Source organism: Bactrocera oleae, chromosome 2, assembly GCF_042242935.1.
Source record: "Bactrocera oleae isolate idBacOlea1 chromosome 2, idBacOlea1, whole genome shotgun sequence".
Classification (NCBI taxonomy): domain Eukaryota; kingdom Metazoa; phylum Arthropoda; class Insecta; order Diptera; family Tephritidae; genus Bactrocera; species Bactrocera oleae.
In genome coordinates, this window is record NC_091536.1 from 7,400,662 (window position 1) to 7,428,094 (window position 27,433).

Below are 27,433 nucleotides of genomic sequence, written 5' to 3' on the forward strand. Positions count from 1 at the left end.
TATCTCTCGCTCTCCAATCATCTATCTTTCTCTATGATTTGATTTTGTTGAACTCCTAAACCAAGTGTATACATATAAATTGGATCCACTGAAGTTCTTCACGTCTTTCTTTTAGACACACTTTCTCATTACCTATATTGCTCTATTTATATTTTTTTTATCAATATCTTGCTATCTATTTCTCTTTGGCTCTATTTATCTGCCTTTCTCTAGCAGAGATGACTTTGTTGGACTCTTTATTTTTGTAGGATAAATTGGATCTACTTATTTCTTTTATAGGATAAATTGGATCTACTAAAGCTCTTCACCTCTCTCACGCTTTTTAACCCTATATATCTTTCTCAATCTAGATATTTCTCTCTTTTAATAAGTCGTTCCCCTTTCTCTCTGTCTAATCATCTTTTTTACCCTATATGGCTGTTTTTCTTTATAAAGTTTTGCTCACCCTGTATAGCATGCGAGTAAGATAATTTAGAAAACCACGTGCATGGAGCATCGCACTTTTAAATCTATAAAAAAAATACAATATACATATGTATACAATATAATGTAAAGCCGCATTTTATAAGTTACGAGTTTAGAAAATAAATATCATAATTTGCAAAAATTAAAAATAATTGATATTGACTTTATATACATACAAATTAATGTATACATATTAGGTTAGTCTTTTAAATGAATTTTACGATTCTTAAATTTTTTTATTAACTAATTTGTTACTGTTAGGTTGTTGCAATAGCGTAAATCATTCTGTAAATAGCTGACAGGAACCCTGCTGGGGTGACAGTCGTTCGGAACTTCGAGCAACGAACTAAGTTCAGTTACACTCTTTGGAACTAAATTATCTTTCTCGCTCTCATTTTCCCAATCAACCATAATAGTACCACTCTGGAGTTTGCGGTATAGGTGGGTAGGTAGTAGTGCAGTCTTCCCGGTCTAAATGCGCTAATTGCGCCATTTGGATGCAGTATCGTAAGACCTTTATATAAATATTTGCTCTCTTGTTTCATAGTTGCGTTCAAAACGCTTGGTAAGTGATAAATATCAAGTGTTCTACAAGTATATCGGGTTTGTGATAAAGCTGAGCATTCACAGAGAAAGTGGAAAACTGTGCACATATTCTCTTCTAGTTTGTAGCTACTGAAACTATTGTTATAGAGCAGACCCAGTTTAAGTGCATATTCTCCAAAATGCCTCGTTATACTAGCTGTAAGTTTATTAAGTACCTTGAATAAGTACTTAGTTCTTGTCTTACTTACGCCATATATGCTTATTATCTTGCATTTGGTTATAGATTTCCATCTGTTTTAAGCTATTTATTCAAATTATATATAAAGCTCTCTCTTGATTGTTCCTAACGGGCACGGTATTAACTTTGTTTCGGAGAGCCTACTGACTTGGCCTACTCGTCGGCTGTTTTGTTGCCGAAAATATTCCTGTTACCGAGAACCCAGTTTACGCACCCATATTATCTGCCAATGAGCTTAAAACCTTTCTACAATTGCCGACTACGCTGGCGTTAATCTTTGTCGACGACAAGACCAACAATGCCACCCGGCTAGCTGTGTAAACGGTTGCTTTCTCTATCCTTCCGTAGTTACTGAATAGAGTTTAGATCGTCTCTAAGCTTGGTACTTCCGCTTGAAAGTTGCTAGTTGAGTTTGGTAGACGAATAGAGATGCCAACTTCTTGTAGAGTATCCCCGTACTACTTCGGTTGTATTTCGTTATATGTAGTCTGCTGTCGATTTGTAGACTTTCCGTAATTTTCTCCTCACCCTAATGTGCATGCGCATATTAAAGTACTACACAAAGGTTATTTACTTTATATTAGCATTTTTACTTGCGGAATTCCCTTGCAATCATGATTTATATTTGTGTATATAATAAATTATTTATGTACATATGTGCATGTATGCACTTAAAAACAAAAATTAAAAAATTAAAACGCGATGATTTGATATTTCCAAAGCAGAAGCAGCAGAATCAGGTCAATGTGTTATGACTGCGAATATTTTAAAGCTACTTTTTTGTAGCGAAATATTTTTTCTTTTTAATTATTATTTTTGCACATTTTTGTATGATTTGCTCTTGCAATTGCTTTGTTTTCATTTTCACTTACTTAATGTCTGCAACGGAAATACGCTTACAACATGCATACACAAACGCACATATACACATGTAAAGTACATACAGAAGCGCGCTTAGCATGTGCATATCTGTGTTTGATTGGATGGTATGTGCATATGTGTGCGTGTGCTGTGCTAACTCCTATTGGCAAAGTTGCCAGCCTTTCTGTTAGAGTCATTAATTAGCGGCAAATGTGTTATTTCGCAAATGAGTATATAAAATATTAAATTTTTTTTGTTATAAGGTTATTTTTTATTATGCAACAACAACAACATTATCCGTTAGTGTTTGCTGAGTGCCTTGAGAAAGTTTATTGCGATTTTTTATAGTTTGAAAAAAATTGTATTGTACTAACTTTTATCGCCACAAACGGGTTGTTAGTGGGCATTTATAATAAAAACAACAAAAGCATATGCTTATGTAATGCTCTTAATAATAAACCCTACCTACCTATCTACCTTGAAAACCTATGTCAGGCATCTAAATATGCATGTATGCGGAGATGAACTTCGTACTTCGCTCCTCTTGTTGTTACACCCTGTATTCTGCAGTTCCGTAATTCCATATTTAATTGCATGCTATTAAAGAGCACCAAGTTTTATAGGCAATTATACCAATAACCAGCGGCATTATTGCACTTAATTTAACAATGTAGCGCTTGCAATAACAAAAAGTTTAGAATAATAACAAATTAAAAAAATATAGAAAAAACAAACATAAATAAACTCGTTTGCCACCATGCGTCATTATTGTAGAAATCAATTCAACTTTGTTATTCACCTATCAATTAAATGTACAAATAAATGCTTAATAACGTGTGCACATGAGTGCGGGTCTGTGTGTGGTGTGTGTAAGGGTAAATATTAATTAGTGCAAAGTCTAACCGATTGGCGAGTTTTATATGAAAATTATTTATGTACATTAGAGTGTTTGGATTTACAGGGATTTTTTAAGTGAAGTTATTTTTTCGGGATTATAAAAATTGCTTGCTCAGTTTTTAAGATATCCGAATGAATTTTACTATATAAGCGCATTTTAATATTCTATTGATCATTTACCGAAATCAGTCAGATCGGACAACTATATCATATAACTCCCATACAACAGATTATTCAGTAATTTTATTTTCCGGTTGCCTGCCTTTAATTAAAAGGTTGTTTTCTCACATATACTTAACAATGACAGTAAAAATGAAGAAAATCGTACAACTAACATATATCACATATATATCATGCAACCAATTGTTCATTTATTTAACTTTACGGCTGTCTGCTTTTAATTAAAAAGCCATAGCTTGTATTTTTGCTGAATAGTCCTCTAATATATACTTAACATCGACAGTAAAAATAAACAAAATCCCCATATGCCGCGAGAATATAAAAATATCACCTGATCAAAAATTATTTTTTTTTTCTAGAAAAGAAGCCGATCTATAAATACTAATTTTTTACAAAAATAGCTACAAAGTGAGTTTATTTATATCCGCGAATCGGCATTTTTCCACTAAATATGAGAGATCGCGAAAAAATTTCATATTAGAAACGTGCCTAAAAACTCAAACTGAACCACTTTTTTTTAACTAGTTGAAAACTAGTAGATCTCTGACTAAAATATGGCATTTGTTATCTCGTAGGACATATATACAGCCGCTAATTTAAGGAATAAATAAAATTCTTATACAAATATTATTTTTGTACATTTAGTGACCACCTTAATGTGTACATGCATACATAAACCACTCCATGCACTCCCATGTTAGTAGTAGAGTAAGTTTTTAATTAAACAAGCTTAATTAATTTTATAAAAGCACCTTAAGGCTATGAAAATTATGCAACAGTAATTAACAGTAATTTAAAAAAGAATTGTCAAACCTTTCTAATCAGAAAATGTACACAAAACTTAATTACTTCAATTAAAAATTGATTAAAACAAGACAAAATATTTATTTATCAGCAACCACATTTATGCCACACTGCTGTAAATGTCGTTAGTTTTGAGATTTGCATACCTGGTTTATAAGCGAGCAAAAGAAAGAGTATAGAAGAAGAAAAATCTTCAGCAGGCTTACCCGTGTGATAATTTTTTGCATCGGAATAAGTTGGCTTACGATTGAGACTTAAAAGAGGTTTCATTCATAAGTAAGAAGCATTTATATGAGATCAGCTTTAATGTTAATACTGATAGCCATACCACATGTGTCCAAACAGAAAGTTGTGTCTTTCGCGTTTATGAAGGCCTCGACTAATTCCGTTCTTACCTTAAAAGTATGAAGACTTTTGCAATACCGTAAACTGCTACAGTGTCTAAGCGATGGCTGAGAACTCAAAAACTAACTATTGTATATGGGAAGTAAACTTTTTTTTAACCAAAACAGTGGAACTAAGCACACTTTTCGTCCTTGGTTGGATCGAATTCTGATTCGGATCGAATTCTGAGTGGTGTTGTTCATCTTTTGTTACCCCTCCAAAAGAATTTATCAATAATAAAAAAGTATATATCAAAATGTTAAAGTCAAGCTTAAATTGACTGATTGTTGATATCGGACCATTAAAGCATATAGCTGCCATATAAACTGAACGATCAAAATCAAGTTTTTGTATGGCAATTCGCTTTTATTTGACAGTATATCTTTACGAAATTTAGTATAGATTATTGTCCAACATAAGTCAACAATTTCCTTTTATTGCACATTGTAAATACATATATTTTGTTTCAAGCATTTTTAATATACTATATTATTTATATATATTTAAATAGTTGCTATAAAATCCATAAATTTCATTATTAATAATTTTATTTGTGCTGGCTATTGGACTCATTATACGCGGATTCATACCTAATAATATAAATGATAAAATTTTAAATATTAATCAAAAGTTTGTATTGTAAACACAGCAATTACGAAGCGTAAAGCCAGCAAATTGCCTAAAATTAAAACTTAAATGCTTTTAATTAATTGGCTAATTATGGAAAATTATATTGCGTACGATTATTTGATAGTCAAACGGAAAACAGTGTGAAAAGGTGGATGTGAATGAGTGTATGTTTCCACGCAATTGCCTGTAAATTTTAGTGAATTTATTCATTTTGAATTTGTTTAAATGTGTTTTAAGCTTACATAAATTTATCGGTAAAAAAAAATAGAAAATATCTTCCATATTGACCGCTATACGGTATAAGGCCAACTTCAGGGTTTCTTCGAAATTTATGGTATATTATATGGCAATTAATGCTATTTTTTTTGCTTTCATAAAACCTCTTACGTAAATTTCCATTTTTTAATTTTTCAGAATATTCCATTGATTTTTAAAAATTGGCCTATATCACTTTAACAAGGTATGTCCACATAAAATAACACTAAATGACAACTTTTATATATATTACATTTTTTTAAATTTCATTTAAATCCATTAATTTACTTTATAAATCGTAAATGTTTTTGAATACATTTCATTCTTTGCCCAAATGGAGTTTCAATAAAAATACGTAGGTTCCATTAATATATCGATATTTGACAACGCTAGTGTTGCAATCTGGCAACTCACAAATTTATCGTAAAGTTTAACATTTTTGATATTATACATACTCAGAACGTCTTGACGTACAAGCGCTATTTGTGACGCTTACAGTAACTTAAAATATTCAGCTCGGTAAAAAATGGAAATAAGTCGACTATTTTTTAAAACTTTCGACGTGAATTAACTCAGCAACAGGGTCTCGATGTACTTAATTAAATTTTTGGCGATGAAGTTGCATCAAGAACCAGTGTTTATTAATGGTATGGTGAATTTCAGTCGAAGTCATAGCTCATTTCACGACGAATTTAGTGAACCTCGTCCAAAATCAGTTATTGTTCCGGAAACCGGATATTGCAAGATCGTCATGTGACCTATCGTGAAATTGAGACAACTATAGACCTTAGTGGGACCAGCATACATTCAATATTGCATGAACATATGACTGTAAAAAATTTGTTCACTTTGGATCCCACACAATTTGTCAATCGCTCAAAAAACGTTAGTGTCGATTGCTCGAGAGAAATGTTAAAAAATACGACAGCAGTGCTACAAGTATGACATCGTGACAAGTAAGCCTATTTTTTGATTTGGAAAACCTGGACATGTCGCAAAAATACCACTAGAACAACGCAGAACCATATGTTTCCCAGTTGTCTTTTAAAAAATCAGAAAAACCAACCGCCCAAGACGGAGCACTCTTCACCACAACAATGCGAGCTCTCACACGTCGACTGAAGCAACTGCATTTTTGAGCATTTAAAACATCGATTTGATGAGTCATCCAACGTACCCTCGAATGACTTTTTTTTATTAACATACCTGAAACATAAACTAAAAGGTCAAGGTTTTTTAATACCTGAAGTGGTGTTCTTGGAGATGCTTCTTGGTCATTTTCACATCTGGAGTAGAAATTTCCTGAAAATTGCTTTTGAGATATTATCGAGAAAAAATATGGAACTGGGTATAAATCTGGCCAATGAGATGGTGCGTGAATGGTGTGTTTTCTCTTGAGTGGAAAAATTATGAGTAGTCCTATGTTTTTTATCACTCTCAAAGCTTATACCGAAGTCTTCAAGTATCAATCAAACTTTTTCGGCGGTAAAGTTATGTATTTTGTATATAAAAAACGTGGTTACAAGATTCTTAGTTGTCATTTCCGACACCAGACCGCATTCCATATAACATATTTGCTTTTCATATACTCATTTGTTATTATTTTTGTACTAAAAATGAAAAAGAATACTTTGTAAAGTGTCGCGCTCCGTTCGAACTTAGAACCTTCATCACTTACGTTTGTAGACGTGTAAATAAATAAAATATCATCATAAAATCAAACACAAAAGTCAAACACCAGCTATGTCATAAAACATTTTACACAACCTTTAACTTAACTTAAAAAATATCGCGTAATAACTACAAATGCTATAAAATAAACCGCGGAAATTACTGGTGAAAACAAACAGAGTCTAGACTGCATGTGGGTATGTGTGGTATGATTTAGTAAAAATATTTACCTCACTTTAAATAGATGATTAAAGTATCAGTAAACGTCATACCAATTACCTTTGGTGCTGTGGTCTATAATTTAATTTGAATAATCGAAAAAAAAACGAAAACTACGCAATTTATATAATTATGGAGTAACTTTTCAAAAGCTGAATATGTATGAGAAACTCTCACAAATGTTGTTTTGGCTTGATAAAATGAAAGAGAGTGCACAGAATATGCACATATCATATTTTTGCTCAGTATTCTTTGGCATTTCATCATGAAAAGACTTACGCCTGAACAACGTTTACAAATCATTCAACTTTATTACGAAAATTTACGTTCTGTAAAGAATGTGTTTTGCGCGTTTCGCTCAATTTATAGTCAACCTAATCGGTCTACTGAGCGTACTATTCGCAACACCATCACCCAACTTGAGACCCAGCACTCATTATTGGATAATATTCGACCGAATAGAACATGTTCAGCATGCAGTGAAGAAAATATAGCGGGCGAAGCTGAGGGTGAAGATCGTTAAGAACCGATTTGGCGCCGTTCGCAGCAACTCGGAATGACGTATAGAACGACTTGTCAAACTTTACGTCGAGATCTTAAATTGAAAGCGTATAAAATACAGCTTGTGCAAGAACTGAAGCCGTTCCAAAAAGATCCGACGTTTTCGAGCCAATTTTTGTTCAGCGATGAGGCCCATTTCTGGCTCAATGGGTATGTAAACAAGCAAACTTGCCACAGTTGGGACAAAGAGCCACCTGAAGATATTCAAGAGTTGCCATTTCATCCAGAAAAAACAACGATTTGGTGTGGTTTGTGGGCCGGTGAAATCATGGGTCCATATTTCTTCAAAAATGATGCCAGTGAGAAACGTTAATGGGGACTGTTATCGCGGCATGATAACCGATAGTTTCTTTAAAGAAGTGTGAAACCCCGAAATGGATTACCCTTTATTATATACATATATGTAGATATCTATATACGCAAATATTTATGTATGTTAATACTTGCTTCTATGTAATTGTAAAAGTAAACTTAAACTTCGTTTTACATATGCTTGACTGCGCCGCGTGCTGCTTAAATAAAGTTATCATCAGCGCACATGCAGCAGGGACCGGCGTAGCGCACCCAGTAGGAAAGCTGTGACATTGCATGGTCAAACAGAAAAAATATTAACTTGTAACTTACACCGGCTATAACAGAAATTTATTTTGCTCGGTCAGTATGTTTGGCAACTATATGCTACAGTGGTCCGATCTAAACAATTTCTTCGGAAATTATACCGTTGCCTAAAAGTGAAAGTCTTTGACTGGATAAGAAGACGATTATGCTTACCAGACGAAAGCTTTATCATTTCGTTGTCTCTTAACTTTATAACCTGTGCTTGTGCAGAAGGAAGTGTCTTTAAAGTTCTTTTTCTACTATTTAAAAAAATGCCTCATTCTATAAATCGAATTAAGCTGATTGATTTATTCTAGTAGACTCATAACTATACCTATATACAAAGTGACTTATGATTTTTTATTTTTATATTTAAATTTACATATGCGTATTCTTCAGAATTGTAGAAGATAATGATAAAATGTTGACATTCTCCATTATGGTCTTCGTTATAACTTCAATGGTTCGTGAGAAGATTTCCGTCAGTAATAAAGTGTACAACACTGCTCAAAAATATATATCCTAAATATTTAATACTAGCAGATCATTCCATTTGCCGTTTCACTTGGGGGAAGAGGTCCTCATATAACTTACTTAAAACGTTTTTAAAATCATGATATCTTTCGAGTGGAATCCCCGAATCGAATAATTTAAAAAATTTTGACAAGCATTATTACTAAGGTACAAATAAAAAGCTTTTACAGAGGTGGCATCTTAATTATTATTTTCTAAGTAATAAACACTTATTGTGACATATGCTGTCGCGACATTTTTTGTAGATAATTGTAGTTTATTCTGCAAAGTCGTATTTAGTGCATTATTTTGTTCTATTATACTCTCTTTGCAAGAAATTGTTTTAAAATAATTTTTTACATTTTGTGTTACATTATTGGCGTTTTAGTAAGGATCATTAACCTTACAAGTAATTTAATATAGCTTATGTTCAACGGAGAGAGTGTAGCTTCCCAACAATGATAGATGTTTTCAAATCCATCAAGTAGTCTCGGAGATTATTCAATTCAAAGAAACAAACAAATCTTTCCTATAGATCTAGTTAATATCTGCTACCCTTATTAATTAGGAACATAGTACTGATTTCTGATATGTCAAAAATCTACTTCAACTGATCTGATCATAACTGTGTTATTACAAAGAATATATCTTTACCGAACTCCTTCTTTTATTGGTGGTTTTGGCTTTTCTGATATATCAACCGACATATAGAGAGAGAGCGCTACAGGTTTTAGAAGCCGTGATGATAGTATTATATAAACAATTATCAACTTCAACTGGGCAGAGTCCACTATGCATACTTCCAAAACAAACTATGTACTTGCTTTTTCTTTTGCTTCACTTGCATCCTGTATTTTCTTAAGCGAACACGCGGAAAGTCGCGCCATTAAATACAATAAACGTTCTCAACATTTTTAACATTTATTATATGGTCATTTATTATCAATATCTATCTCGGAAATATCTCTTTTAATGAATCCTAATCGCCATTTGGTTGCCTTAATAAGTAGATTTGATGGACCGTGTTAATTTATTGCCTAGACAACCAGAATTGAATTCCGGCCTAGAAAACTGGGAAACTATGCGACGAAAACCTATTGCAATATTTTGCTACTTAGTCCATAGATAATAGTCCACGTCTCTCATCAAATCTCAGCGCTAAAACATAATTAAAAATTAAAAAATCGAAGAAATGAACGCTTCTTGTTATTTGTATGCGGTCAGTGATTTCTAGCTCGAATCATAGTTTGAAAATTGTAGACTCATATTTTACTGCGAAAATCCGATTGTCCAATTAGATCCAATTTTTAACGCTTGCCACTTCCTACAGGGTCATGCCCATATATCGGTTGTATGTTTGCATTGAATATTAGAAGAAAATATGTTTAGTCTATTTGCTTTATCATGCGATCCGTTGTAAAGGTGTTGAATGTGACGAGTGGATGATGCCTGGCAGATATCTTATTGTGTCATATTGTTCTAACTATTTGTAAGACTTCACAATTGTACAAAATGTATGCATGTGTGCAAGCGTCGTGTGCAACTTGGCATGACTCGGCGCATTGGTGTGTGCATGTGTGTGTGTGTGAGTAAAATGTATGAAATTTACAGCACGTCGCATACAGCGATGTGCCATAAACCTCATAACATATACATATATGTATGCGTTCGCGCCGGGCCCAAGTCAAGGTGCTACAAGCGACTAAGTAAGTAAAATGTCACCAACGAAGCGTGTGAATTCTTTGTATTAAAATTTATATGTGTGCGTGCATTTGTGTGTTAGCTCTTTGCGCATGTGTGCATACATATATGCGATTTGACAGGAGTGTTTTGTTTATTCTTATGTTATTTCTTCTACCTTCTTTTTGTAGTTGTATCAATTCATAATGTTTACCAAACAATGACAAACTTTCGCATTTTTTTTTTTCATTCACTCGGAGTTGGCGTTTCCTTAGCCGCCGCAGGGTGTATACCGAGAACTTGCTGCTGTTAAATAGAAACTTTCTGGGAATGAAAGTTATTAGAAAATAATTGAAAACTGTTGTAGTTTTTGCGAAGAAACTTTCGAAATGCATCTCTAAACTGATTTCTTCTGAGAAGAAAACAATTTTCCAGGCCAAAGTTCAATTACTTTGCAAAATTTTTTCAGCGGAGTTTTATATATAAAAGAAAATGCATAAATTTTTTTCGATTCGTTCCTGTTGTAACTTTTTTTTGCAAGATTATATTATAAAAATTACTTGTAATTGTTATATCTGCTAAGCTAAGGGAACTGTATTCGAACAAAGCAAGAAAAATTCCGAAAAATTCGACATATTGTAGTACAGAGTTGCCAACAGTCGAAAAAGTAAATCTAAAAGTATTCAATATGCTTAGAAAATATTAGGCGTTAAAAAGGAATTATTCCTGAGAAGCTTAGAATGCAATATTCGAACAAAGCAAGAAAATATCGCAAACTACAACATTTTGTGGTACAGAGTTGCCATCAATCGCAGAAGTCAGTGTTCCTGAATATTAAAATGATTATATTCCAACAAAACAATTAAATAACTTTTCAATTTAGGCAAATTGTTTTACAGAGTTGCCACTAGAGAAAATTATATAAAAAAATGGTTGCCGAATATAAGTTATTTGTGAATTTGTACTTCCAGAACTACTAAAAAGGTGATATTCGAACAAAATAAATAAATAAAACTATATACTATATGTAAATAAACAAATTTCGTGAAAGTTTTTTGTGAACCAAAAATATGACAGCTATATGCTATAGTAAACCGATTCATCGGATATTGCACTTTTGTCTTGGAAAATATCATATGCCAAATTTCATGAAGATAACTCGTCAAATGAAAAAGTTTTTCTTATGCTGCTTTTTGATATGTCATAGAATGAGGGTCTAGTCTGCGTATAAACAGACAGATGGACCTTACTAAATTGGCTCAGCTCGCCACGCTGATCATTTGCTCGTATATTTCTCTGACGTTTCCTTTTGGGTGTTAGAAAAATCTATTTAAAATTTAAGAGTATAGGCTATTGAAATATTTTAAAAACAAAAAAAATAAGTTTTTCGAAAATTCACACTTGGGTGAGCCGTAACTTGTTAAAATTAATTCAACATTACAACGTAAGCAGCATATTGAGTGGTTTTATATGTAATAAACAAAGGTAAAAAGAATTTCAATAAAAACAACTAACTAAGTACAAATATTAAAGATAATAATTATATTGATTACTTACAAATTCGAATATCAATAATTATTATCTTACTCAATGTTACGATACATAAGCATGCAGCAATTTAATGAAGTCGAAAAAATTCAATAAAACTACGAATTCCTCTATAACAAGCAATGTAAAAAATGCAGACAAAAAAAAAACAATAACAAGTCGAGAATTCCAATAACATTGTTAGCTTTCATTTTTTGTTTACTACATTTTGTCATTTAATTGAATTTCCTGCTGCCGTTGACACCACCAACCCAAAGGCACATACACACTACACTCACTCTGCCTCTCGCTTTTTGCTCAATATAATCGCCGCTGGCAACCAAAACATGACTTAAAATGGCTATTTTGCAGGACACGGGTCCATTATATGTAGCATAAACTGCTATTAAGTCGTTGCAGTTCGCTACAGTTCACTTAATTACGCGCGCAAAGATTTATTTTCTATGTTTTTGGCATCGATACAATCGATGTGCATAAAATGCCCTCACACACACACACACACACAAACTAACAAACAAGCACATATGATTGTTTTTTTTTTTTATTTTACATATGCAGTTTATACAACAAACGTTTATATAATATAATTGTTCATGTAATAGGTATTTATACAACAATGCTGTGGACCCGCAGCTAACATAGCGATACACAAGTATGTATGTATGTATAAACGGAAGGCAAGGAGTGTTTGCGGAGATCGTTGTTAGTCCATTGAAAATATTTCAATTAATTTTTGCTTTGTTGTTACTGCTTTTCGTAAATGTTTCTTTTTTATTTGTGCTTACGTGTGCTCTTTCGCTATTCTCATGGAGAATTTTTTGACAATAACAAACAAAAACGAATATTCTACGGAAGAAATTTTTGGACAATGGCGAATAAAAATTGTTGTATATGTGTGGGTTAAAGGTCAGATTTTGCCTAAAACTCTTATTTACTAACTCTTTTATACTAGATCTTTGATTTACACATGAAAAGATATAGTTCGCCCATTAATGACAATAGTTCAACGGTCTTAATTTTGAAATAATAGATGTGGGAAGAATTCATGGACTCTAGTTGGCATATATAATATATTAATATGTATATATAAATATTAAGTAAATCAAGGGTGTTCATTTTAGACATGTGATTTTCAAGAAGAAATTAAATGCATACAATTTTATGTTATGGCCAAGAATTCAGCTTTATTATAAATATAAGAGTGTTTCAAAAATGATTTCAAGCAAGTGACCGCTGTGGCTGGCTCGAATAAATTCTAGCCGAGAAGCCCAATTTTCGACCAATTTTTGCAGCAATTGGAGCCACATGTCAGTAATAATGCGACGAACTTGGAAACAAAGGTCGTCCACATCAGCATCGTCCAGTTCATACACGAAAAAGCCATTAATTTGGCCGACTTCATTTTTGAAGAAATATCGTCCAATGATTCCCTCTGCCCATAGAGCACAGCAAACACTGACTTTTTGAGGATGTAACGGCGTTTCAACAATGGCTTGTGAATTATATCATTACTCCAAATGCTACAATTTTATTTCTTAACGTATCCTTTCAACCAAAAGTGAGCTTCATCGCTGAAGAAAGTTTTCTTGTGAAAATCGGAATCGGTGGCCATATCGTTTTGGGCCCATTTATCGAACATGCGACGCGCTTGATGCTTGTTCGGGTTCAATTCTTGCACAAGTTAGAGTTTGTAAACCTTGATTTCTTCGCATACATAAAGTACAAGTAAATGGGCACAGCTCCAATTGTTGCGCACGATGGCGGTTCGACTAATTCGCGTCTTCTGTGATACTTTGCTCTACAGAAGCATTGACGGAAGAACAGGAACATTATTTTGAATAAAAATTTTCACAATTTGCAAACGTTGTTCCGGGTAAAACTGTTCTCTATGAAATGGCAAACTAAAATGAATATACATAAGCTGTCAAAGAGACCAACTCCGAAAAAAAGTATTACCTCATTGCAAATCAAACTTCTAAAAATAGAAATAAATTTTTCATATTTTAAAATAAACAACTTTTATTTTTTTTCATAAAACCAAACTTTGGTCGCTTATAGCAGCTGTTATATGAGGCTTACAGAAAAACTTAAAAAAAAAAATTTTGGAAGCGTTCTTAAACGAAATATCTTTACTTCTAGTCATAACTTCGAGTTCGTGAGGTGAAAAACCGTTATCTCTCGACTCTTTATCAATGAAATGAGGCTGTCAATCAATTGCTATGCAATTGCATAAAATGCAATTAACCGATTTCTATGCACACACATATATACACATGTTTAAACAACTATACATACATACATTTTAACGAATGAATCATCAATCGTGCTTGCAAATTCGTCTCTGAATTGCGTTTTATTGCCTTTATTGTGCATTTAAAACACCCACATACACACTTACATATGTGTTTATATTAAATTTATATCTGTGTATGTGTGCAAATGGTATGCGCGCACATAAAAATGTTACTTTTTTATTGCCATCCAGGAAAAAAGCCGCTTAATTTGCTAAAAAGTGCTACGTGACGCACATAATGATGAAGAGTTAAAAGTCAGCAAAGAATTCGGTTAAGCAATCAGCGCTCTGATTAATTGTCGCTGCATACCAGCGGCATCTGTACATAAGTACATATGTCAAACATGTAAATATGTATGTTAGTTTGTATTATTTCATGAACCGAATAACTGTGTTTTATTAAAAAATTATATAAACTGATTTAAATGCTTGCTATGCGCCATCGATAAAAAACTTATATGTTCCATTTGAAAAACTGAGACAACTTTATTTGAGTCACATAAATCGGACCACCCTAATTGCATTACGAAATTTAAAACATACCTTTCATTTAAATTTTATTGAGTTATAAAATAATGGCAATTCATGGTAAATAATAAAGAAGTTGTTTGTGAGGCATTTAAAAATCAAGTGATATTCTAAAGACTCGTGCATTTACCATAACTATAAATTCTTACAAATCCTGACTGGAACGTAAGGACTTTACTAAATAGGAGCATTTTAGTGGAGTATTTGGTTGACTTCAACCATTGTGATTGCGGAAAAGATTACCCTGACGAATTTTAAATATATGTACTTAACTTCACTTTGATAATGCTGTACTACCAGCAAAGCTTCCTTTACTACCAGCGTCCTATCGAAACAAGAAAGAGCGTTAACTTCGGTTGCACCTTAAATACCTTAAAGAACTTGATTTTGACGGGTCGGTTCGTATGGCAGCTACATATATACTAGTTATACGGATCTGATCTAAGCAATTTCTTCGGAGATTCGATTATTATCTTAGACAATAATCCATGCCAAATTTCCTTAAGATATCAATTCAAATGAAAAAGTTATCCTTACAAACACTTCATGCCGATATAATGATTTCTCTGAGTAAGTTGTATGCGAAGCTTCTTTGTGAAAGATAACCTGAAATATGAAACTTCGTTATTTTGGTCCGTCGTGTGGGAACTTTAGTTTTCAATTGCATATACTTGTACTCCGTCTCAGTGCTTTTCCAGCTTTTTAGAAAGTTTAGTTATTGGGTTTCCAGACTGATTATTCAACCTGTGTTAATTTTAGTTCGAAAATAGAAAAGAATGTCTGAAAACATAGAGAACTTCGATTTTATGAAGTGATGTAGAGTGAACTGTGAACTAATGAGCTTTTTAAGATATTGATTTTTTGGGATTATCTTCAAGATTTTTGAGGGCAGTTTCCTTGTTCGCTCCTTGTTGGAAGTACTCAAGACATAGGTATAATAGCTAATTTTTCCTAAGCAGAGGTCGGAATTGAAGTCAACAAATGATGGAAAGTCGACTTAGCAATTTCTTACTCAATGTTACGATACATCAGGTTCTCGTCCTAGTGGGGTTTATATGCATTACGGACAAACATTAATTGGTTAGTTCAGAAAACACAAAAGAAAATATAGATGATACATTCAAGACTCCGGAACTCCAATATACTATAAATGCATTGAGGATTGTTAGATCGATTAGAATTAAGTCGTTGTTGATTTCTGCAAAAGTCAAAGCATATTGTCAAACATGAAATCTTTGGAATGAAGTAGTAAACGCTGAGCCCGATCACTATTAACCCGAAAGTATTTTTACCTTTCTTGAGGACGAGAGCTTTATATTGCCCACCATACAGAATTAATCGGTCTCGGTATTTACGACTTCACTCAAAAATGAATAAAGTTAAATTACATTTAACCGACTAAATCTCCACTATTTCAGTTAAATTGCACTTTCTTTGCTTTTAACGGAACTTTAAACTAACTGCATTCGCGATATAGACTCTCTTGTAGGTTGAGAGTAGGTTTTGTGATATTTTCGATTTTAGGCAACCAATGTCGATACAAGTTTCAAATTTTTCCTCACAAATGTGTACTTAAAATTTATAGGATTTAACCAGAGAACTTAGAACTTCTTAGTAGTAGTAGTAGTAGAACTAAGAAGTTCTAAGTTCTCTGATTATATCTACTAACGTATACTCGAAAGTAAATTATAAGCTTAACAAAATCAAATTTTATTAAAAAGCTTACTGTAAGTACTGTAAGCTAGTATTCAAATCTTCTGTTATTATACTTCTAGTAGCTCGATCGGTATTGTAACGATGTCGAACTGCTGTCGACAGAATAGCTAAGTTCTAAAACTACTTATATACAACCCTCGGTCGCCCATCTGGCGTTTAAAAAGAAGCCGCTTAGCTTTAAAGCTCGCTAATTCTCTTTGTAGGAGCACACATACATGCTGCTTTGCAGGCATTTAACTAATGACGACTTAAGCTTAAACTTAAATAAATCTAATAAATTTGCATATGCGCCGAAATGTCCGGCTTATTATACCGTTAGCTTAAGGAAACCGTTAACCTGAAATTTAAACCCGAAATTGATTACATACTTATCGGCGTATGCGTCTAATATGCGGTAGAACTTTTATGCAGACTTTCGGGAATAGCTAAGTGTTTTGGGAAACACTGACTACTATTTATGTATATGTATGTGTGTATGTATATTTGCTATGTTTGCTTATAGTTGGGTAAAAGCCTACTACAGGTCCTTTAAATGTGATTGAAAGGTTTGACAGAAATAAATCTCTATTCACAACTTCAAAACTGCTCACCCGAGCAATTCAACTCTTTCCAAGTGTTGTTGTTATTGTTGTCCTTGCTGCTGCTATTTAAATGAACAGAAAAACTTCAAAAGTCACGCAATCTCAGCTAAAGTTTGAAAAGGCTAACAAAAGCAAAAACAAAAACAAAACTGCACGCATAACGGTTACGGCAGTAAAATGCCTGCTGTGCGCTGTATTGCTTTGTTGCAAGTATGTGTGCGTGTGGGTATGTGCATTTCAGCCAACACTTACGGGTCACTTGAAATGCTTTTCACACAAATGAAAACATAACCTTCTTTATTTCGATATTTTATTTTTGTATATGTGTGTGTGTGTGTGTGAGTTTATGTGCTACTACGCCATACCCAGCTGTGCGTTGTTTTTAGCATTTAAATTGTTTAGTGTTTTGGTGATGGTCCTTTTCTTTAATGGTGCTTTGACAGATCTACACCAGTACAAATGTGAGCGAAACATTTTTCAACCCAATCAAAATCACCAGAGTGCGTCATTCTTTATTACCTCGGCTGTCTTGCTTACGGATATGAGTATAAAAGAACATGAAAAGCAATTTAAAAAGGAATATTTATAAAAATGTGAACAAAATGTGTCAAGCGCAAATAAATTGCGTTAGAAAAAGGTTAAAAAAATTAGAAAAAAAAATTCGAAGAAATTAAAAGTCTGTTATTAATATTTTGCAAATTAGAAAATAAGCTACGAAGAAAGAAAAATTAAATTAAAAATAATGAAAAAAATACAAAACCCAAAGTAATAAGCCGTAGCCAAAATACCCTTCAAAAATACAAAAGTTGCCCTACAAGAATTCGATTGCGATTGGCTATGCTCTACTGGTCCGATTTGAAACATTTCTACAGATATTGTGCCATTGCCTTGAATATTAATCCCTACCATATCCTTTGAACATATCTCGTCAAATCAAAAAGTTTTTCTTACAAGAATTTTATGTTGATCGTTCAGTTTGTATAGCAGCCATATACTTTAGTGGTTCGAAATAAAAAAAGAATTTATATATTCTAGCATTTCCCTTAGAATATATCTATGCCCAATTTCGCAAAGATATCGCGTCAAAGATAAAAGTTTTGCATATGAGAACATGATCTTTTTTCAACAATTAAGCTGCTACTTAGAGAGCAAAGGACGTGTGCAAGATGTTAGATCGACATCTCAAAATCTAAAGGATTAGTTGAGTATATACAACAAATAAACGGGCAGACAGACGGACACGGCTAAATCGACTCAGCTCATCACGCTGATCATTTCGATATACTTGTATATATATATATATATATCTTTTATGGGGTTTCCGACGTTTCTGCTGGATGTTACAAACTGAAGGCATCCTATTCTGGCCATAAAAATATGAAGAAATAAAAAAGTTTTCTTTCCACGAATACACAAAAAATTGTTATAATTTTAGAAAAATTTAGAAATTCAAAGAAATTTAAAAATACGAGATTTCAATAAAGTTCAAAGTTCAATTAGAAAGTGCGAAAAAAAACTGTCCCGATTCCATATAAGTGATTATAAACATTTTTTATTGTACACACACATATATTAGGGAGGGTAAAAAGAACGACTTTTTTTCGCTTGGTATTCTGAAAATAGGCGCTTGAATTCTTCTAAGAAAGTTGAAAAAAATATCTCGTTTCACAGATTTTTTAGAACAGTGGCTCTTCTATTAAAAACTCTGTTACGATTTTTTGTAATCCTAACCGTTTAAAAGATTTAACCGTTGAAGTTAGAACATTTCAAGTCATAAAAATAATTATTATTTTTTACCACCCTAGTATTTATTTATAATACAAAAACAACAAAAAACGTTGACATCAAAATTTTTTCCACTTTTAGAAGCAAACAGAAGAATAAATATTTAGCTAATGCGGAAATAAAACATAGTTCCATTTATATGGTCGTCATTGTACTTATACCACATGCACACACATTCAAACATTCACACTCACACCCGGCAGCTTTTGGCATTAATGAAAATCTGCTGACGGGCGAAAAAAGTCGCAATACTAATAAAAACAAGCCAAAAACCAATACAAAAAAAATCTATCAAAACTCTAACAACAACAACAGCTACCAGTAGAGTCGCCTGCATAATTGACATGGGGACAGCAAGCTGGCAAGCAAAGCAACTAGACAACGCTTGACAATAACAACTGTTTAAACAAACTAAAAAGCAATCTAGCGTTTTGGCGGCATTTTGATGTATAAAAATTGGCTGTGGGTGAAAAAGTGGCGGCGAGTGGCCGTTGGCTTCCGTCCACCAAGCATTGTGGTGTGTATGAATTGGGCAGGTGCTAGCGGCTGAATGGGTTCATTAAAGCGGAAGAGGTGTGAATTAATGTAGAGCGACAATTTGTAGTAATAAAGTGAGGTGTTTTTATGGCAAAAATGGCAAATAAAGGAATTTTAATCGGCTAAAATAGAACGGAATTTGGTAGAACAATTCTTTAAAGCTGTAGCATGCATGATGATTGATTTTTAGTGGTTTCTGTTAGCAGAAATATATAGTTGCATATTAAAAATAAGAAAAAAAAACATTAACTTGAGGTTCAGTTGTTTGTATCAACTTTATTGATCCGATCTGAATAATTTCTTCAGAGATTACACTATTGCCTTGGACAATAATCTATGCTAAATTTCTTCAATATATCAATTTAAATGAAAAAGTTAGCCATACTTAATTCCGATCGTTTAGTTTATACGGCGACTATATACCATAGTGGTGCGATATCGGCGCTTCCGTGTGAAAATTTTCCGATCGATATCTTAAAAACTGAGTTATTGCAATTATTTCTCTAAGGAAAATGATTGTTAGAAAAAAATATTTTTGGAAATATTTTAATTTTTTCGACATCCACCTAGTAGACGCCCATTGCTTTCAAGTCAAGTCGTTCGAGACTTTCAAAATCGGCTTGGAAAATGTACGCAATTCAATGAGAACGCTTTTTAACTCGAGAAAACAAGCTTTAATTGAAGATAGCAAAAAGCACTTCGAACAAAGTACTCGCCGGCGGTGTGATTATATGAATCATAATAAGCAGATTTTTTCTCCATCGAAGCGATTTATATTCAATTAAAAATGCACAAAAAAACTCGGTACAATTATTGTGTGCGACTCTTCCACAACAACAACAAATAAAATGTGCAAGAGTCGAAATGAGTGAAAATTTCAAAAAAACAAATTCCGCAGGCAATTACTTGTAAAATCAGCAAAAATCAAGCAATAAATGAGAGTGAATATTTTCTAGAGTACACAGCACACATAAATACATGCATACATACATACAAACAGCATTAAAAAACCCGAGCTTATAAAGTTATTGTATAGTTAGGAAAAAATTGTTGCGAAAATAATAAAGCTGCTTGACCTTTGTGTGCACATTGTGCGAGTTCGCCGAATGCTGACGCCGTAAAAACAACCGCTGCGTGAAAACAGGTTCACGCAACAGCTGATGCCGTGGCGCACACACACATACAACTCGTACACGCTGTGGAATGGCTGGTCAAGAGCGCCAGCGTGTAGTAAAGTAGTAAGCGGCAGCAGCGGTTTAGCTGCTGATGACTAACAAAGCGATTTTTGAAGTACAGCGAAGAAGAAAAAACGTGCAAAATAAACAAAAAATTGAAAAAAAACCCTTAAGATAAAAATGGGTAAAAAAAAATTGCAAGGCAAAGCATTTTAACCAATCCGCCACTAAGCGGCTAATGCGACTCTGCGGCAACAGTTTATGCTTGCATCTGTGCAATTTAAGGCGGCCTTTCCGAGGCAATTAGATGGCCGGCACAAGTGCGCATAGCTTTCAAACTTTGCTTTTGCTGTTGTTTTGCATTTTACTATTTTTCCTCTTCGGTATTTTTCTAGAGCACTCTACAGTTGTTTCCGTAGAAGCGGTAAGTAATGCTACTCTCCATCTGTCCCTTGTGATGTCCAATCACGCACCAAGGAAAGAATCCAATCTTGCTCTATTACTCCCAATTATGCTACTGTCTAAAGTTCCACTTCACTTTCGCAAGCTACAAGTCTTTTAAAAGATTATTCTTGCGTGAGTTTGGAACGCTTAAGGAAATAATTGCAAAACGCTTTGGTCATGGATATGGTACGTTTATAAATCCAACTATGTCAAAGTAGAAGGTTTTGGTCACGGACATGGCTCGTCTATATATTCAGCTACTTGGAAGTAGCTGTGAATGCAGAGCTCGATGACACAGGCAGTGAACTACAAATTTCTTTCCCCATAATCCACGATATTTTACCGATCTTTTAAAAAATCGATCCCCGGAATGATTAATCTCTCGGTTGCTCGCTCATCCAAATTCTTTGACATTGGTGGCAAAAAGCGGTTAGAAAGCTGTGAAAAATTAATTAATTTTTTCTTTAAAATGCTATATTTACCTAAACTAGTAGTTTTGTGAACATTTTAGTATATCGAAATTGACACTGTCCTGTAGTCGTTTCAATTTTATTTTTGAATAGAATCAAAGTGTGTAATTATTATTTTGCCACTTTTTGGTAATTAAACTGGGTTTTTGCGTAAATGGTTTTATTTCTTAACTATTTCTTGGTATTATGTTGCGGAAAAACCCCTCAGACTTTGAAATTTCTGAGATCTATGACCACGGCTCGGTATATTATGTCCAAGTGGCTGGTTATCGATAGCAAATGAAAACTTATTAATTAAAGAGAGCATATTAATTTATTTATTTAGTTCGCTAGTTAGTATCTTAAAAACTATGGAATGTTAAATCTTAAATTTCAATTGCAGTCGGGTTGTTCATGGCTAACCCAAAATCTGTAGTATTAACCAACTAACTCTTGTCGCTTACTTTACACAGACAGAGTCTTCTAAATCACTACAACTTTCATCGCTGGAATTACTTTCCTGGTCATTTGTATGAAAATTTCCTTGCTGCTGTGTTTGTTGTGAGGTGAGTTTTATTTCAGATTCCGACGCTATTTTGCTGTTGCACTTGTTGATAGCTTCGTTTTGTGTTTTTGTATGCTGTGTGCCGATACTTGTGCTGGCAGAGCAACTTCATCATCTTCTTCACTGTCGGTCGCCATTGGTGAGACGTGTCCGTTGTTTGGCTGTGCAGCTGTGGTCAGCATATGGTTGCTGCCATTCACAGCGTACGAGTGCACCACCTTCCGGCTCATCAATCGGTCGTATTGGCAACATTTGTTGCTGCTGTTGAAACAGTCGGTGTTGTCGCACAGCCGCCTCTATAGCAACCGCTTCAGCCTTCAACATATCATCGTAATCGTTTACAAGCTGTGTGATGTGCGCTAATTTGGCCTGCAGGTAATCAAACCTTTGCTTTCGTTGTCGTTCCTCCACATTATCTAGCCGCTCGTATTCCAATACAATCTGTTGTTGAATATGTTGATAGGTGGGACAGTCCGGTGGCAGTTCCTTTAACTGATTTATTAATATGTGAAAGTTCCGTCGCACATATTTCACGCTCTGGAACAGCTGGCTGTATTCCTCGTAGTCACTTTCGAATTCGGCTTTGTACAAGCGACGCTGTTCAACACATGTGATTGGTGTATACGAGCTGAAGTCGAAGTGGCTTAGTGGCTCAGAATTGTCTGTCTCGGTGATAATGGAATGCTGTGCTACTGGTTTTTGAGGTTTAAATTGCTGCTGGATTAGCGGTTGTGGCTCCATGTGTTGAAAACTTTGTTGTTCTGCATGCCCATGAGCCCTTAGTGCATTACTTGTAGCGAACTGGTGTGCGATGGATTCCAGAGATGTGTATTGCTGCTGGACCCGCTTTTGTGGCTCAACGTGCTGAGAACTTTGTTGTTCTCTATGCTTGTGTGATTCAATGATTTTGCTTGTGGCGGAGCTGCATGGTATGTCAGCATTGTTATTACATTTGCTTTTTCGCGTTGTTTCCTTATTTGTACTAAACTCTGACCGACTACTTTTTTGTTGTTTTTCGGCTTCAATATCAACTGTTTTATTGTCTCTGCTACCCTTTGAATTACTTGCTTTGTTTTTACTGCTGCTCTTATCGGCGCTTACTCCCTCTACTGGCTGTTTATCGGAAACAGAATCTGAAGATTTCTTGAACTTATAGGTGTTGTTTTTTCTGTTGATTGTCGTATCACTACTCGTTTTCTCGGCTGGCTGCTGATCGGAAACGGGAGCTGCAGATTTCTTTTTGCGTTCTGCATCAGTACTCACTGTTTCGTTCCTGCTACTACTCTTGGGCTTATTTGAGCCGTTTCTCGTATCGACGTTCACAATCTCGGTTGGCTGCTTATCGGAATCAGGAGCTGAAGATTTCTTAGATTTGCGGGATTTACTCTTTGGCTTATTCGTGCTGTACCTCTTATCGACGCTCATAATCTCGGCCGACTGTACATCCGAATCAGGAGCTGAAGATATCTTAGATTTACGGGATTTACTCTTTGGCTTATTTGAGCTGCTCTTCATATCGACGTTCACAATCTCGGTTAGCTGCTTATCGGAATCAGGAGCTGAAGATTTCTCAGATTTACGCGCGCTGTTTTTTTCGCTGCTGTTCTTATCTCTATTCGCACGCTCGGCTGGGTGCTTATCGGGAACAGGAGCTGAAGATTTCTTCGATTTACTCTCGGCAGGCTGTTGATCGGAACGAGAGTTGCTGGTTTTAGCTCTCTTGCTTTTATTTGTAATGGAATTCGCGGTGATTTGTGTACCGTTAATCACTTTATTACCATCTACAGCCACTGCATTCCTGTTATATACTAAAGTCTTTTCGCCGGTTGCTCTCATGTGATTTCCCACACGCTCTTTTGTCGTTAAATGACTTATACGCTGTTTTTTGGATGGAACTGGATTGTGATAGACTTCATCAGGGCGCTTCAAATTGTTAGAATAATTTAAGTTACTATCTGAGGCCACTTGTGGTGGACTGGGCGAGTTTAAAGAATGTTGGCTCGCTGTATCCGAACTTATTGGTGGCGTCAAATCTTTAGGCTTATTTTCCTTCATCCGCTGGAGCTCTTCCTCGCTGTAGAAAGGCCAGTCTTCCTTCACCATATTCCATATGTGACGTCGCAAATTGTAAGCATTGTCGCGTAGCAGCGCTATCTCACGCAATACGGTAGTAATAATTTGGCGCTCACCATCGCGTAAGCCTTCGTTTTGTAGACGAGTATAAAGCTCGAGCTTCTTATACGGCTTAACAGCCAACATTTGTATGACACGTTCCTTTATTTTACAACGAGTTATATCGAGTTGCTTGTTACACTTAGTTGTGGATCCTTTACCGCCTTTAGTGCCCAAAGCTTTTGATTTAGCATTGGCACCAGTAGAGTGATGGGATGTCACCGATTTCATCTCTTTGTCCGTTTTCTTAACCACAGCAAGTATAACATTTTCATTCGTTAGGGTGGAAGATAGATTTGCGGTAGTCTTTAGAAGTGGCAGTGATGGTAATGTATTACTCGTGCTTTCGCGCTCATGCGAGGATTTACCATTACTTTTCAACGAAGCGCTGTCATGTATTTTGTAATCAAATCTTGTATCTACATTCGTTGGTTTGCTTAGCGGACGTAGATCAGTTTTGCGACTTTTAACGTCGCGCGTACTGTTACTCCTCTCCGTTGCACCGAATGCTGGCAATTCGGGGCACGCTTTTTTGTAAACATGCTTGTGCGTCACATGCTGACCCGATAAAGTCGCTACTGGTTGCTTCACTTTGCGGCCGATCTCACTTTTGTTTGAGTGAATTACTTTTGTGCATTTGCTGCGCTCCGACTCTTCCGACATAGTCATTTTAGTACGTGTTTCAGCAAAAACATCTTCATTAGCGTGTAAACGCATCCTGTGAGTTATGGAACCGAGAATGTTGAGACCTTCGGCAGTCTGTTGCACGGCCTCCATCGATCCTTCAACGGCATCCAATGAGAACCCGAAATTGACGCCCATTTCATTGGCCAATGTGGGTATGCGTATTATACCGGAATTACCGTCTATTTGCACTTTGGGATTTTGCGCGTTTGTAAAATGATTTGTATTTGAATAATGACAATACTCCTCGATGGCACGGTAAGCTGAATCGGTCATCTTTACTCTAACATAAACCTTCGAATCGTCTTTGTTATAGTTTTGAGGCATAACATAGTCACCGGGTATAAATGTTGTTGGACAGTCTGCCATGATTCTCATATATTGGTCTAAGAAACAGTTAATTTAATTTTTTTATTACGTCTTGATATGTTGAATCACTCTGTGGTTCTACAACGTTTCGCAGCTCTCATCCTCTTTTATATGCGTTAGACATTGTGCACTACTCTACCTTGAATTATCTCATAAGGACATGCCTACCTGCGTTAGCTTTCTTCTTGTATATGAGTGAGAGGAGATATAATTTTGCAATCAACTTTTTATATATGCTTGCGTTGATATGTTGTTGTCTTTGTCGCACATAAATCTTATAAAAGGGATCTTAAAATATGTCTTCCTAATTTTTTTGATTCAATCCTCCACTTCAATCCAACCTAAAATACTTGTATATGTCAAGTGCATGGAACGCAACAATCATCTGACCATTGAACTGCGATTATTTTCAAATTCAGAAAATCATAAAGTCTCCCTAAAGGAAAGAAACACGCCGTTCAGATTTTCATTCTTTTTTTTTTTTGCGTTACCCATAAATCTCTGAAAGTGGATCAACATACCCTCATAGATCGAAGAAGCTTAGTGGTGCTTACCACACATATATTAAGGCGATTAATTTCAAATCAAAATAGTTGGGCAATGGAGGAGATAGTGACTAGATGATTCCTCCTCGCCCTCATCTATGATTTTTCTTGGGAAAATTTTCAATCAAAGAAACTACCTGCCATTAATGTGGCCTACAAACGAAGAAAACCTATGCCATGCTGTAACATTGAAAACATAATTGCTTTGAAACTTCTACGTTGTTTTCTAAAACAAAATTCTGTGCGTATCTTTTTGTATTCTTTTGTGTGATGATTGTTACTTCAAGGTAGGTGTTTCATAAAAGTCAAGAATCTGCAAATCTCGCTGTTACTTAATTAGTCAAAGGATATATAAGAGAAACAAGTAAACGTATTATCTTTGTACTTTAAAAAGAAATAGCGGTGGAAGCATTTTTTGAGTTCTACATACTTATTTTTAAAGAGATGTGACTTCAATAGACAACAGATAAATGACAAGAGTTTCTAACACAAAACACATGGCTTAACATCTTTCATCATTTTGCGCTAAATAACCTAACCTATACAGCAATGCCGAAAGAATGTTTTTACATATAATTTTCTAGAACGAAAATCTGGTGACACCTTTAACAACTGTGGTCGCAGATGATCGCTACATATTGCACATTTTTTTAATTCCAACTACTGAGTTATTTTTGTACTAGCGGCTCTGTTAAATAGCAATTCTCAATAGTTTCAGGAATATGAGATCGTCTGCGATCCACGTGCAGTCACTGCCAGTCTAGAGATAGGCTTCACCAGTATTTTTCTTCGAAAATGATAAGCATTTGATTAGAAATAGATAGTCATTAAACATATTTTTGCACATTATATTCGGGATTGACGTTAATGATACCAACTAACGGGAAACCATTGGATTGTGTGTAAAGCGACTTTCGAGCAAGTTATATCAGAGATTATGTCAGTATTATAAGACTTACATAATAGCCATTCAGATACTCTAATTTTTAGGTTCGAAAATGAAATACCAGTTTTTTATCAAAAATTGATTGGAAATCATTGGCTTAATGTCTTCTAACGGAGTAGATATTGGAGCAACACTAGCACCCGAGTTTTAGTAAACTTCCATACGCATAGTTCTGTTACATCAATTTCATCTACAAACTTCCCTAATAAAAAGCCTTCCAAAAAATTAGCAGCAATTATCGTTGTGGGTTTTTAATCATTTCGCAACACTTTAAAAAACGGATTCCACTGGAAGTGAACTTCGGTAGCCGAAGTTGAAGGTAGGCTCGTACGTACAATATTATCGTGGGAAAATCCACAAACAAAGCAATTACTTGCCATTGTTTCTTGTGGCCTAAAAATGTAGGTTTTCTGAGCAAAAGCCACCGCTATGCTTTAACATTGAAAACATATTTGTTTTGATGCTTTTGCGTTGTTTTTTACAACGGAGTCTGGGCGGGTCTTCTAGTAATCTCTTAATTGTTTTATTTTTCTTCAATTTAATTTGCTGAATATTACATCGAGGTATCTAGGTGTTTTCTAAAAGCTAATGATCT

The 27,433-nt window shown here is 34.6% G+C and overlaps 2 protein-coding genes across 8 annotated transcripts in view; one reads left to right on the forward strand and one right to left on the reverse strand.

The window, feature by feature from the left end:
• Nucleotides 1–27,433, forward strand: part of osy (ABC transporter oskyddad) — a 124,576-nt gene that overhangs the window by 10,992 nt on the left and 86,151 nt on the right. For 5 of the 7 annotated variants that reach the window (XM_014230054.3, XM_014230055.3, XM_036373238.2 and 2 more), the window contains one exon: nt 5,420–5,465. The exons of the other annotated variants lie outside the window; for them this stretch is intronic. The gene's annotated coding sequence lies outside the window, so the exon portion shown is untranslated. The remainder of the gene's footprint in view (nt 1–5,419; nt 5,466–27,433) is intronic. 7 annotated transcript variants of the gene reach the window in all.
• Nucleotides 21,873–25,437, reverse strand: LOC106614350 (RNA polymerase II elongation factor Ell). The gene has a single exon (XM_036373237.2). The coding sequence runs from the start codon at nt 25,354–25,356 to the stop codon at nt 22,243–22,245; it is 3,114 nt and encodes a 1,037-aa protein (XP_036229130.2). The 5' UTR covers nt 25,357–25,437; the 3' UTR covers nt 21,873–22,242.